Below are 13,077 nucleotides of genomic sequence, written 5' to 3' on the forward strand. Positions count from 1 at the left end.
CTGTTATTCCTCAAACTCCAACTGAGGGGGGTTCCGCGTTCAATCTGTGTCTTGCTGTCCAACATCTATGCGGGACTCAAATGCTCCAATTCGTTCTGGCGAGGGCCTATCCCCCTGCTACTTCATTTCCATTGGCCTTCCGCAGGGAGATCCACTATCGCCAATTCTATTCAATCTCTATGTATCCGACCTGCCCGAAGCCCTCACACACCAAGGCTCCACTATTAACCACGTTTCTGTTCAATATCTCCAATATGCAGACGACCGGTTCTCTTGGCTGATTTAGCCATGTGAATTGCAAAATGCCATCAATGCACTCCACGGTTAATACAAAGAGAACGGCCTTCAAGTCAATAACATCAAGACGAAGGCCATGGTTTTCCATAAAGGACGTCTGCCTCCACCTCCTTCCACATCATCCATAGTCCGATTGAAATCGTCAATAACTTTAAATTACGTCGGTTTCACATTCTCCACTCAACTCTCCTTCACAACCATCTCAAATCATCAATGATCAAAGCCAAGGCCAGGATCGGATACATGTACAAATAGACTTCTTATCAAGAATCTCCCCGTTCCAATAGTTCTTCAACTCTTCGGACCTACATCTCTCCCAATTTTCCTTTACGGTCTTCACCTGTGACTCCCAAACTCCTCTCAATCCGCCCTCAAATCCGCCGATGTCACCTTCACCAAAGTTCCTCAAAACGATACTGTGCGTGCCCCAATATGGCAAAAAATGCATGGACGCATTTTCCATGCCTTACCGAACCCCTCACTATCGGGCTGCGCGAGGTTAATGTCCAACAATGTGGGGAAACTCTGAGCGCTTTTCTGTAGAGGAGTGTAGATCGTCTACCATATCACTAACCAGATAGTGTGGGTTATCCTTACCGATCAGGAAGGAGAACGCGACTGCAGGCGACTAGTGGATGACAGAAGTAGGAATCACGTTAGATTAGGACTCACCCCTGATGAGAGGCGTTGGTGAAATTCTTGCACTTTACCCAAAAGCAGAAAGGCAGAGGTTCGTGAGTTGCCTTGTTGGCACGAGTGTGGAGACGCAAAGAGGAGGTCGGTCACTAGTGGTCTCGGTGAAAAGTTTATGCATATTGGGCCGCGTTCGGTCCACCCTGTCGAATGCTTTGGAGAAATCCACAAGGCATCCATAAACTCTCCTCTTACTGCTGATGTTTGAGTGCACAATTTCATAGAGGAGAGTTGCTGCCGTGGTGGTAGAGCGGCTTCTCCGGAAACCGAATTGGAACTTTAGAAGAACATCTCTATCCGTGGCCAATTCGGAGAAGCGGACAGCTAAGAGGGTGGATATCATCATCTTTTATTACTGTTTACCTATTTTGATTTACCTTATTCATGTTTGGTTTTCTAAAATGTTATGGTACAACTCATCATCCTACAAATTTATGGCTCTTTTGGTATCCGGAGGATAATCTGAGGATTACAAAAATACCACGCTATCTGGATGATGTTGTACATTTGCATTTTTTCTGTCGTAAAAGTTCCTGTTTCAGTTCATATTCATATAACAGCTGATCAATCAACAGTTAATGTAGTTTCAGATTTGACAAACCCTTCGTGCCAGACAAGCTAAAATATCTACGTAAATTAATAAGACAACGAGGAACGGGCTGTTTGCGGGAGAATGGGGACGTTTTATGTATGATAAACAAGCCCGTAAATGCCGCAAATATTGCGCTTGCTGAACATCCAAATTTCATGATAAGTCTGCATCCTTGGGAAACGAGACCAGTGCTCGATCTAATAAAAAACGTTATGGTCAACAGTATCAAAGGCCATTCAAGCCTACTAATAAGCCTTTCGAATATTTAGATTGATGTAGTTCTCTGAGACATTTTATAAGAAGTTATATATTGCATGCATATTGGAATGTTTAGAGTGAAATCCAAATAGTACATCAATGAGATGTCGTCGTTAAAAGTTGTAAAAAAAATGTTGGTAAAGTGCTTTCTCCACTACCTTCGAAAGTGACGGTAAAATACTAATTGGGTGCCAGTTAAACTTGACTGGGTTCTCCGCCTTTGTACGTGACAAAACTTTGGCCGATTTCCATGGCAAAGGGACGTACCCTGAAGTCAGAGACATGATTAATCAACGAGCAAAGGGACCGGTAATTGTACATCTTATTCCCTTTAAACTTTTGTTAGATAAACCTTCAAAAGCATATCTTTTTTGATTTGGCAAGTTTTTAAGTATCCGGAGAATGTCCAGTCCACTTACTGATTTGAAATCATACGACCATTGATTTGCAATGGAAATTATCCAAGGAATGTGGAGAATAAAAAAAGCCTGCTTTAATTTTAATCAAATGGACGAAATATGTTGACCGAAAGAATGGACCATTTCGTTATCGTTACTTCTCAAGAAATTCTGCCTTTGACGAATATTTTCAAAAAATGAGACAAGGGGGGTTCAAGCAGATGCTGCTGACAAGATTGGCTTATTTTGGACTTTTTCCGGTATCATTTCTTGAAATATTGACATTGCAGGGACCAAAGCAATCAACTGAAAGTCTTGAACAAGTTGGGGCCGGAACATCAATCTTTTTTTCAGGATGCTCTCCCATCAGTTGTTCCATAGGCTTTGCATCCCTCTTTGCACAGAGTACACATCTTGATTTTGTTTTCCTTAATGCTTCATGTCCTCTTAGCTCGTGATATCGTTGATGGAGAACCGATGGCACATTGTGGCAGTGGCTGACGAAGAGATACAATGGGACCTCCTTTGCATTTAACCCAAGTAAAAGCCAAGTGCGAATCGTGGGAAGACAATGGTGCAAATCTTGCTGCACTTCAAGGCAAGACCCAGTTTCCAGTCTATTCCCACGACATTTTCTTTTGTCGGGTCGAAATATCTCTTTGGTTGTGGTTCGTGGATAGTCGGGGGATATAAATGATCATTGCAACATGTCATGTTGGACATTCATTTTGTTATTTTGATGTTTCCACACATCATCGTTTTCCTCAACATGCATGCTTGAGATGATGCTTTTTCATCAGTAGGAAAGCTGTTCAGATAATCGTCCATGTTGAACTTGGATCGGACTTTTTCTTTTTTAATATCTTGGAATAACCAAGTTCTTCCGCAATGCAAGGAAGCATTGCTTGGCAAGTTGATGACGAGTCTCCAAACCACTCTACAGTCATCTAGAAGAGCCCAACGTTTCCCCTGGTTCCAAATTCCAAAGGAATCTGTGATATCGAGCGTGTTCAGGACTCATTTTTGCATCGACTATACATTACTTTGATGTTAGTGGTAGAGTGGCAATGTTATCTGAACCTAATAAGTAGATTGATCAAATCGTTCTGGAGGGTTGGTTGGGTGTACAAGCCATCGTTGAGTGAAAGACAGTGTTATATATAAGGACTGGTTGAGTTCGTCTTCTTCTTCTACGTACCTGTTTGGCATAACCATTTTTGATATACTTTTCCATGGTGGTCTTGTGATCTTCGGCAAGAACTGGCATTTGTTCCATCTTTTTTTTTTTTTATTTAGTGTATCCTTAGTATAATTACCGCGCGCTTGTCCGCTTGCTCTCATTTTCTGTGTTTGATTTCTCGCCGCAATACAGCAGTTCTTTACGACGGTTCATCGCGTTCACATCGACACAATATTGGTGGCAGCTTTTCGAATTTTTTCCTTCCACTCCTGAAGTAACGTGTATATTGTGGTAATTATTCCTGTGTGAATGCCCCGTGATAAAGATCGTGACTCAGGCTTTGCTGGTACTCCAGAACGAAATACTTTGACCTTACCCCGTCTTCCAACGGTGCCAGAAAGTGAGCTGATCAGTCCCTCTGACATCATGGCTGAAGCTCCGGACAATGTCAACGATGTTGTGCTCACAGTGGCCAAAATAGTGGTTCAGATCCCCAAATATTCAGGGCACCCTGTGGCAACTGAGTACAAAACGGCGTCTGGCACGTATACCGAGGTGTGGGAAGCCTTAAACATGGAACAATGAGGTCCAGTTACAGCAGGCGATCCTCAGCCTTGTCCCCTCTTCTCCCGCGGATGACTGTTACCAGTGTGAACTGGGTCAAGACGATGTGTCAACGTGGGAGGGCTTCAAGACAACTCTGGTGCGGAATTTTCCCCTCCCCTCGCCGCTAACGAGCGTGCTCGCATTTTGAAGTCCTTCAAACAGTCCCAGGCGGAACTTGCGGCTCAATTCCGCCATCGTCTTTGCCTCGGAATGCGAAAATTTACAAGAAACTTGGAGCATTGTTGCGTGGCTTCCCCTTCTCGGCAAACAGCGGACTTTCTTGCCGGCTATCAAGAGGGCCTGCTCCACGGCCGCTACGGAGAAGGCTACGGAGTTCTTCCGAGACAATTTCTTTTCTGTTGGGACTGGGCGACCGTCCTATCGAGGAGGTGACCCTGGCAGGAGCTCACAAAATGTCCGACATGCTGTAAGTCATTCAGCGTGTAGTGGTTTCTGAGCAACAGAAGCGTGGACAGTCCCAATTCGTTTCGACCGCTGCACTTCCCCCATCTGAAGAGGCCTCGTCCCTTGAGTCCCAGGTGGCCCAGTTGGCCTCTTCCCTAGCGTCGCTTCGATCTTCAATGCGGACATCCACTGTGGCTGCTTCTGCAAATCCCAACCTGGGCAATTCCGGCAATTGGGGTAGTTTGAAAAATAAAACCCGCGACAGGTCCCAGGTGAAGTGTTACTTTGCCTGGGCCAAGGTGGACCATTCTACTGAATGTGTCCGGCGCAAAAAGGAACTGGCAGAGGGCAAATTTCGTCCCACTATCCATGATACATTTCTCAGCCTACTACTCGTGAAACTGAGTGTAGGGCCGCATGTATCTCATGCAGCCAGTCCCGTTAATCAGTCTTTCACCCGTTTCCATGCCTTTGTCATTGCTTCCCTCACCTCGCCATTTCAAGCCGCCACTCGTCCACGTACATCAGTCACTCTCCCCGGTGGTTCTGTGGTTGAGGGCCTCTACGACACGGGCGCAATTTTCCCTCGTCAGTGAAAAGGCTTTTCGTCTCATCCGTGTTCATCCTCGCCCAGCTAAAGTCCCCCGGCCTCTGCCTCTTCTGAGTGACCCTGCAGGCTCCTTCCTCTCAGTTAAGAGCCTCTACTCACTCCCTGTCACAGTTCTTGGTCGAACTATTCTACACTACTTTCTCGTGGTTACCAATTTGTAGTCAGATGTTATCCTTGGCAGCGACTTTCAGCACATTCACAGCATGTCCTATGAATGATTCAATTTCCAAACAGCTCTTCTTTGATGATACGAGATGGGCACAAGCTTTAATGTCACTGCCAAGACCACGGTCATTCCCGCGGGTTCGGTATCTGCCGTCAAGGTACGGGCCCTCAGGTTCCCCCAGCTTCCCCTGACGGCCGCTTCTCCATTAACCTGCATTTCTACAATTGACTGCCTGAATTCCTTATCATGGGCAAGGATGCTCTTCTCTCCTTCTCCTCCAGTGGCATCGGGTTCACCATTGTTGATAATCCACTCAACGTGGATGTTGAAATCTCCAAATCCACTTACCTGGGGTCTTTGTCACCTTTCAGTCAAGCAGAATGAGGAAAAATCCATCTCAACATGTCTGACGAGCCTCTTGCGACGGGCCCTGCATGCTCATCTTCTTGTGATCTTTCCAAGTTGGCCTTTCTCATTGCGGCAGTAAAACCCACATTGTCCCATTTGTCCCCGGAACTGCAAAGAAGTTACATCGATATCACGATGTTTTCTCCAAAAACAAGCATGACCTTGGGAGAACCTCTGTCATGGAGCATCCAGTGACTCTCAACACCGATGAACCTATCTACGTCAAACATTTCCGCATGCCCGAGACACGCAGGTCAGTTTTGGTTGATCATTTGAATAACTGGCTTAAATTAGGAGTTGGTTCCCCCTCTAAGTCTCATTGCAATTCTCCCATATTTTGTGTCCCAAAAAAGGACGGTAGTCGCCGTCTAGTTCTCGATTTTCGTGTTGTTAATAGTAAATCATTTATTGACAAATACACTCAGCGCGAGGTGCAGGATTCTATTAACGAAATTGGCCGCACCGGGTCTAAATTCTTTTCTAGTTTTGATCTGACTGCCGGTTTTTGGCAGCTACCGTTGTCCGAAAGTAGTCGGAAATACACCTGCTTCACTATCCCAGGTTTCGGTTCCTGTGAGTTGAACTGTACTCCCATGGGGCTGCTAGGTTCCTCAGCCTCTTTTGGCCGCATGATGGATTTTGCCATGCGTTCTCTCTAATGCATCACATATCAAGATGATGTTCTCGTTCATACTCCAGACCATTCCCGTCAAATCCTCGAATTACAAAAGGCTTTTGACCGTCTTTGCGGTCACAGGCTGAAATTCAATGTCCGAAAATGTCATTTTGGGCAACTCGAAGTGCCCTACCTTGGCTATACCTTGATTCCAAATGGCATTTTACTTGGAAAGGACAAATCCAAGGCAATTAAAAACTTTTCCCTTCCTTCCACGATCCGTCAGGTGCGCGAATTTGTGGGCCTTTGCAATTACTTTAGAATTTCCATTTCCCATTTTCATCCTTGTCGACTTTCTCATCTCGACTTCATACCCTTTCTGGGTCATTCACGTCATCATAGCCCTGGGTTGTCTCGCACTAATTGGTGCAATGGCTTTATTTCTTTATTGTCGCTATGTCAGACTGCAATCATATCCCCCCGCCTTGCCCTTTTTCACGCGATTTCTGCCAGTTCTTCGATAAACTATTACTCTGAATTGTGTCCTCTCTAAGTTGATATATTAAGCTTTCAATTTAAAAAAAAAACGCATCATGTTCTGCTTGAACCCCTTGATCATCTCAACGCTCAACTGAACTGGTCCAAGGATTTCTTATGAGAGATCAGTCTAAAAAAATTCGGATTGGGTGAAGATGACTTCTTAGAATCATTTCGATTCTTTGAAAACATTTGTGGACGCCCAATATCAGTCTATTTAGACAACGGGACAAAAATTACGGCTGCAGCAAAAACCTTGAAGTGTAAGATCCGATTTGAATAACAGTTTTAGCTACCCCAAGCGCCGCATTTGAGGGGAGTGCAACAAAGTGCGATCTTAGAAAAGGAGGAAAGAGTATGTGGCATATCAAGAGCGACGAGTTTCGACTAATTTACTCGGGAGAGACGAGATTTTTCAATTCGAGACCTTTAACATACCAAGGCAGCCACTCAGATGAATCCGCAGCACTGAACACCAAACCATTTTCTTTTTCAACGACCGACCCTCACCATTCCTCACTGTAACTTTCAGTATATTAATCCTCGAAAGCATTTCCAATGCTTGGAAATGATGGTCGATTCCGTTTGGATCAACGATACTTTGCCCATCCTAGTCACTTGACCAAAATGGAGGGCAGAATCAAGGAACATTGAAATAGGAGATTCCATCCGTATTGTAGATAGACGGGCAAGTTCCAAGAGGGGATACAATAGGCGCACCAGTTGAGGAAATTTAAGCAGGACATGATGGAAAGGTGTGAACGGTTACGTTACCCACATCGCATGGGTCAAAGATATTTCTTATAACAAAAATGTGGCTGTCACAAGGAAGATCTGATGTTAGTCTTTCAGTCAACGGGAATGATAACGGCAAGCAAGGGGAGGAGGATTTTGTTTCGAAGGATGGACAACCTTGAGCAGAACCGAAAATGAGAACGAGCCAGCCATGAGAAGATAGGTTTTTCTCAGCTGAATACAATATAGAGATTAATTCTTCAATTCCTTTGTAGTGAACCGGAAAGGCACCTTTTTAGCTTAAAGGACATCAGCCAGGACTCTCTAGTAGAATAGCACGAGCATGAAAAGCGACCTCTGACGGGCGCAGCCTTCAAGATCCAAGAAGCCGTCGTCGAAAAGTCGTCGGCAGGATAAGAGCACGCATTGTCACCAAAAACCGGTACAGGTTCATTTGTTTCAAATGATAGCTTCTTGGACCTTGACGGCTTCGCCCGTCAAAAGTCCCTTTTCATCCTCGTACTCTTCTACTAAAGAGCCCTAACCCCTGCCTTTCTTTCTTGGTCTCAGAACCAGGGCTGCTGTAAAACGCATTCTTTATCGTGGGTCTTCATTTCGGTACCCGTATTCGTTTGAATTGGGAGCCCTAACCGAGGTTATTCAAGCTGGAGAGCTGATTTTCCGCTTCGAACCCATTGATAATAGAGAATGCCGTGATAGGCTTCCTACGATACCCAAAATACGGTTCACGTTTTGCACTTCAGAGGGCTCCTTGTCAGTTAGCGTCTTCCAAATAAAAGGCTGATGGGTCAATTCCTCTTTATTGAATTATGATGCGTTTGATTTGTTTTTGGTTAATTATATCCAAATCTTTTGTATAATTAGCGACCCACAGGCGAGTTTTTTAAACGCTTGTACTCTGAGCTAAGGCTCGGACGCTACCAAGAATGAGCATCCGCTCACCCATTTACCGAGTGTATTTTCATAGCCGTTAACAGTCAAGCCCCCCAAGTTCGAGGTACGAGCTTTAAAAAGCAGGCCTCAGGTCATATTGTGTCCGGAAAAGAAATTGCGTTCATGGTATGTTACGAATAGTTTATTAGACAATCTGCCTTGCCTGTTCCCAATTTCGTTTGGGCGGTTTGACGTTGGAAATAAAGCCCCCTATGAGACCAGAGAGAAAAGTAAAGTGCACGAGCTAACATTGAAGGAGAATTGAATCCAGAACTGAAGTTATTTACGTAAAGCGCTGTAAAATGCGCAAACTGCTTTTTAATTGGCAAATCAAAGATCAAAACGATGCTACAGTATTTGTTACAGAGAGGTTTTGCAACGATTTATTCAAAAGAAAATTGTCTGCAAAAACACAGCAGATATTGGAATTTTCAAGGATTTTTATCTCTGCGTTGAATTTGAGCTTCTCTTTTCAATATAAATAGTTTTTTGCGTTTAAGGTAAATGCACTCTTGTTATATGTTATTACTGTGCTCGCTCATATTAAACATTCATAAATTCCCACGTGACACTATGGTTGTATCATGGTGTACCCGTGCACTTAAAACATACCTGATGTGGTATATAGCATTAACTATTCAAGCATTGAATGGACTCTCGGTGCTCATTGTTTATCCACCACCTTTCATGGGGCAGAGGTCCTCGCTAAACAAACGGAGCCTTTGGTAACTAACCCTTACTACTTTACCTTTGAAAAGGCTAAATGGTAAGACAAATTACGGCTTTTGAAAGCAGACCAATATCATTTTTGATACGAGTTGGATGGAAGTTAATTTGTTGGAGAAATGCTGGATTCTGGAATCGCAAAAGCGGTGTTCTTTATGGCACAGGCTTTGGGTTTTCCAATAGAATTGCACTTGAGCAAAAGCCTTAAGATATTGCAATTCCAACGGCGAAGCTCGTGGCTAACATTAGCTCAAGTATCCACTTTGACACTGCCGTCACTGGGATTAGCTGTGCTTTTTCTAAGAAATGGGGGCATCGCTGTAATGCTAGACTATTTCTCCGAACGAGGATTTTCCATTTTGGACTTGTCGTCGACTTGGATTGTGTGGATGGTATCCACGGGTCAAGCGCTATTCATTTGGGTCTCCTATCGGAAGAATGTGGCCTGTATCAACGAGATCATTTATGAAGTGGATTTCCTCCTGTGTACATTTGTCAAAAAGAAAGGTAAAGTAAATTGGTCAGTGAAAAGTTTGTCAAACTGCGTTGTGATTACTGAGCCCAGTTTTTTTAAGGCAAGAATCTTAGATCGAGAAACAATCCAACTTGTGAAGTAGAGTGCGACCTATTCTCAATCTAAGATTCACTCCTTGGTTTTAGGAAATTGGGCTCTGATCACATAGATTGTTGAAGCAAACACCTCAAAAATATCACAGTTATTGTTCAAAAATTTGCATCTACTTGTTAAGTACTTTTCCACACCTTGCGAGGTTCTTTTGGCTTTTTCTCCAATTTTTAAAAAAAAATTGCGTGTCTCGTTTCAGAAAGTAACATCTTTCGGATTCTCCATTACTGTGTGATTGGCCAATGGATATCAATCTGCACATGCGTTGGCGTTAACAATTTTACCATCCACGTTTTGTGCCGAATTCAACCTCAATGCGAGTGGACCTTTCAACTGACATATTCAATCTTGTTTTCGATCTCACTCATTTTGTGCTTGTACCCTTTCCTTCTTATCGCCTCAAATCTTCTGATATATGAGGTTCTCATTGGCACCAACCGCATCATGGATTCATTCAATTCATGTTTGGATCAGGAAAACCAGATAGTTTCGTCAGATTTGCTCCGAAAAGCTCAATCAATAACACAATTACTCTCGAGGATTGAAACTTGCCTCGGACCCGTCATTTTCACAGAGACCTTGTGTGCAATGATCTTGACCATCTTCGGTATATTTCAGGCCACGAATGGATACTTGGCCTTGACCCAGCCTTCTTTTGGCGACAGGGAGTTGGCGAAACTTTTGCTTGGGGGTACTTTTGTCGCTGTTGGTGAAATGTCCAGTCTCAGGTACATTCCTTTCTACCACGTTGGACATGGGATCACTCTCAAAATGAAGCAAGCCAAGTATGCCATCGAAGAGATCCTTGCCAAGCGATATTCACAGTTTTCTCCCATCCAACACCAACAATTTGATGTGGTCCGGGAGAATTGGAGCCGATCTGCCGCCCTTCAACCAATGGGATTATTTGATTTGAACTATTCTACGGCAATAGCAATGGACGGCTTACTGATCACATATATAGTTATTTTGATTCAATTCAAAATGGGATAATAAAATGATGATAGATGTTACAGGTGTTGTTTGGGAAACAGTAGATGCTAAAAGTGCCCTTAACTCATGGATGTACAATTCAACCCTGAAAACTATTCATGTCAACTTTCTGGATTAAATTGTTAACAAGGACGGAATAATCATCAGAAGAATCCTTTTGAAACGGGGGCACGTGGACAAAACTTTGCTTAGAGAGGAGTTTGAATGAGTTTGAAGTCACTGTCATATTGTAGGATTATTTTCCGAATTCTACAAGGTCCGCCAGAACTTGCCAACCACACCAAACGAAACTTACATAACTTTCACCTCACAAGAAAAATTCTAAGATGCAAACCTGAGTTGAGCTTATGCTGACGAATTGTTGATTTGACTCAATTATAGCCTCAGAAAGCAATGGTCAGTTTTAATCTCAATCGAACATCTGCGTCAAAAGTTATGGGCATTTAAAACTCGGACCAGGGAGGGTGCAGATTGAATGAGTTAGCACCATGCTGGTAAGATCTTACCAAGGTGGTGCTAAGCAAGTCATTTTCTGCCCACGTCGTACTGAGTTTCAAGACCTCATTGCTTTTGACGCAGACGCTCGATTGAGGTCAAAATTGGCGAAAAACTTTCTGAGATAACTAAAGTCCAACTTGTGTGAAGGAAAATGCATTCGGTTCATCTGGATAAAAGTTACGTTTCCCCCACCCTACCGTCTCTGTCCAGTGACGACGTCGTCCTTGGTTTTAGATACCGAATGTCACATCAGCTTCGGTAAGAATGGGCGTTATTAGGTTTGCAAGGTTGAAAACCTAAATGACGTGTTTTGAAAAACTAAGATGTTTCTGAATGAATTGTGCATCATCAAGTTGATCAGCTCTCAGGATAACGTCACAATTCGATTCCAAAATTGACCCAGCAGGAGTCGTGGGTCAGGCCAAAACAAAATGATGAACAGACGGTCTTTTTGCATAACCCAGGCTGTTTGCGTTTCTAATTCAATTGATGTACTTAAACAAGTTTGATCTTAAGTGTCTTTAGACACTTTTGAACATCTAAAAGATCAACTGATTGATTGGAACTTATTCCATAGCCCACTATGGGCAAGACCTAGAAACACCAGAGGTCCCTGGTGGCTAAAATGTGTGTCAGCTCAGTAATGAAAACAAACTGATTCCTCTTACGCCATTCGGGCAGGGTTTGACCTCCACACAGAGTGGATAACACGATCATGGCACACAATGCACGGGCGCACAATATCCCGCGAATTGGAGCCATAACATCTAGATATTGGTTGGGGGACCACAGGGTTCATGAGAGTGGCCTTACTTTTGGTCCTGTTGAGCTGGAAAATCCCTTAAGATCGATCTCAAAGCCCAAGCTCAGAATCCACATCAACTCTAAAATGAAGACAGTCCAGGCATCAGCAAACTCACGAAGCCCCTGAGCTCTTGAAGACATCCCTCCACAGTTACCCGTATTACGCAAGCCATGTGTTACCATTTGCAGCCTTGACTGATCGATTTAAGTACGTTCCTTGGAAGACCAAAAAAGGGATCCTTTGAAAATTCATTCAATCCTTCCTTCAATATATCCCTTCATAAAGCCCTTTATATAGTACGCATCATATCGCCCACACATTTTTGTCAAAATGATAATTAAAGCGATTGAATATTACTTGCAAAATTCTCGCCAATTTTTTGAAGGGGTAACCAATTTTATCCACAGCGTGGTACAGATATTTTTCCTTGATTGGATTTGGCTACAGGTAAAGGCACAGCAAATTCATATCTAATACTTCTAGCGCTTTCGTTTCAAAATGCTTTTTCATGCAAATGATAATCATTCCTAAACCCATTGCGGGAAAGGTCCCTGATTTGGTGGTTACAACAAATAAACAGCTCTTCAGTATCATATACTATTGTGAACTAATCATTGTGCAAATCTCTAAACATGCTTAGAATTATGTGAGCCTCATGCAGCAGAGCTCTTCACTTTAGTACACCTTGTTTTCTTCTTCCTGTATTCTATAAACCTAAACCATTTTTATCTGGTGACAGTCATAATAAACAAACGTTTTCTTGATTTCATTTTATTTTTTTCAGCTGGATGTCTTGACCTGATTGCCTGCTTTAGGCATAATTATTGGAGACATTGTTATTGGATGTTCAGTGATTGAAAGAACACGTTTTGTTGAAAGAAAGCTAAGCATAACATATTTTCATAGAATATATGGTTTAACATCTGTTTCCATGGATTGTGACTCTAATCAACAATAGTGGGTCAAATAGTGACA

General features: G+C 43.1%; 1 protein-coding gene across 1 annotated transcript; it reads left to right on the forward strand.

The window, feature by feature from the left end:
- Positions 1 to 8,654: 8,654 nt before the first annotated feature.
- On the forward strand, positions 8,655 to 10,861 carry LOC131881086 (uncharacterized). Its single transcript, XM_059227848.1, has 2 exons — positions 8,655 to 9,688; positions 10,006 to 10,861. The coding sequence occupies exons 1-2, from the start codon at positions 9,301 to 9,303 to the stop codon at positions 10,797 to 10,799; spliced, it is 1,182 nt and encodes a 393-aa protein (XP_059083831.1). The 5' UTR covers positions 8,655 to 9,300; the 3' UTR covers positions 10,800 to 10,861.
- The last annotated feature ends 2,216 nt before the right edge of the window (positions 10,862 to 13,077 follow it).

The sequence above is a fragment of the Tigriopus californicus genome, chromosome 5, assembly GCF_007210705.1.
Source record: "Tigriopus californicus strain San Diego chromosome 5, Tcal_SD_v2.1, whole genome shotgun sequence".
In the NCBI taxonomy this organism is placed as follows: Eukaryota; Metazoa; Arthropoda; class Copepoda; order Harpacticoida; family Harpacticidae; genus Tigriopus; species Tigriopus californicus.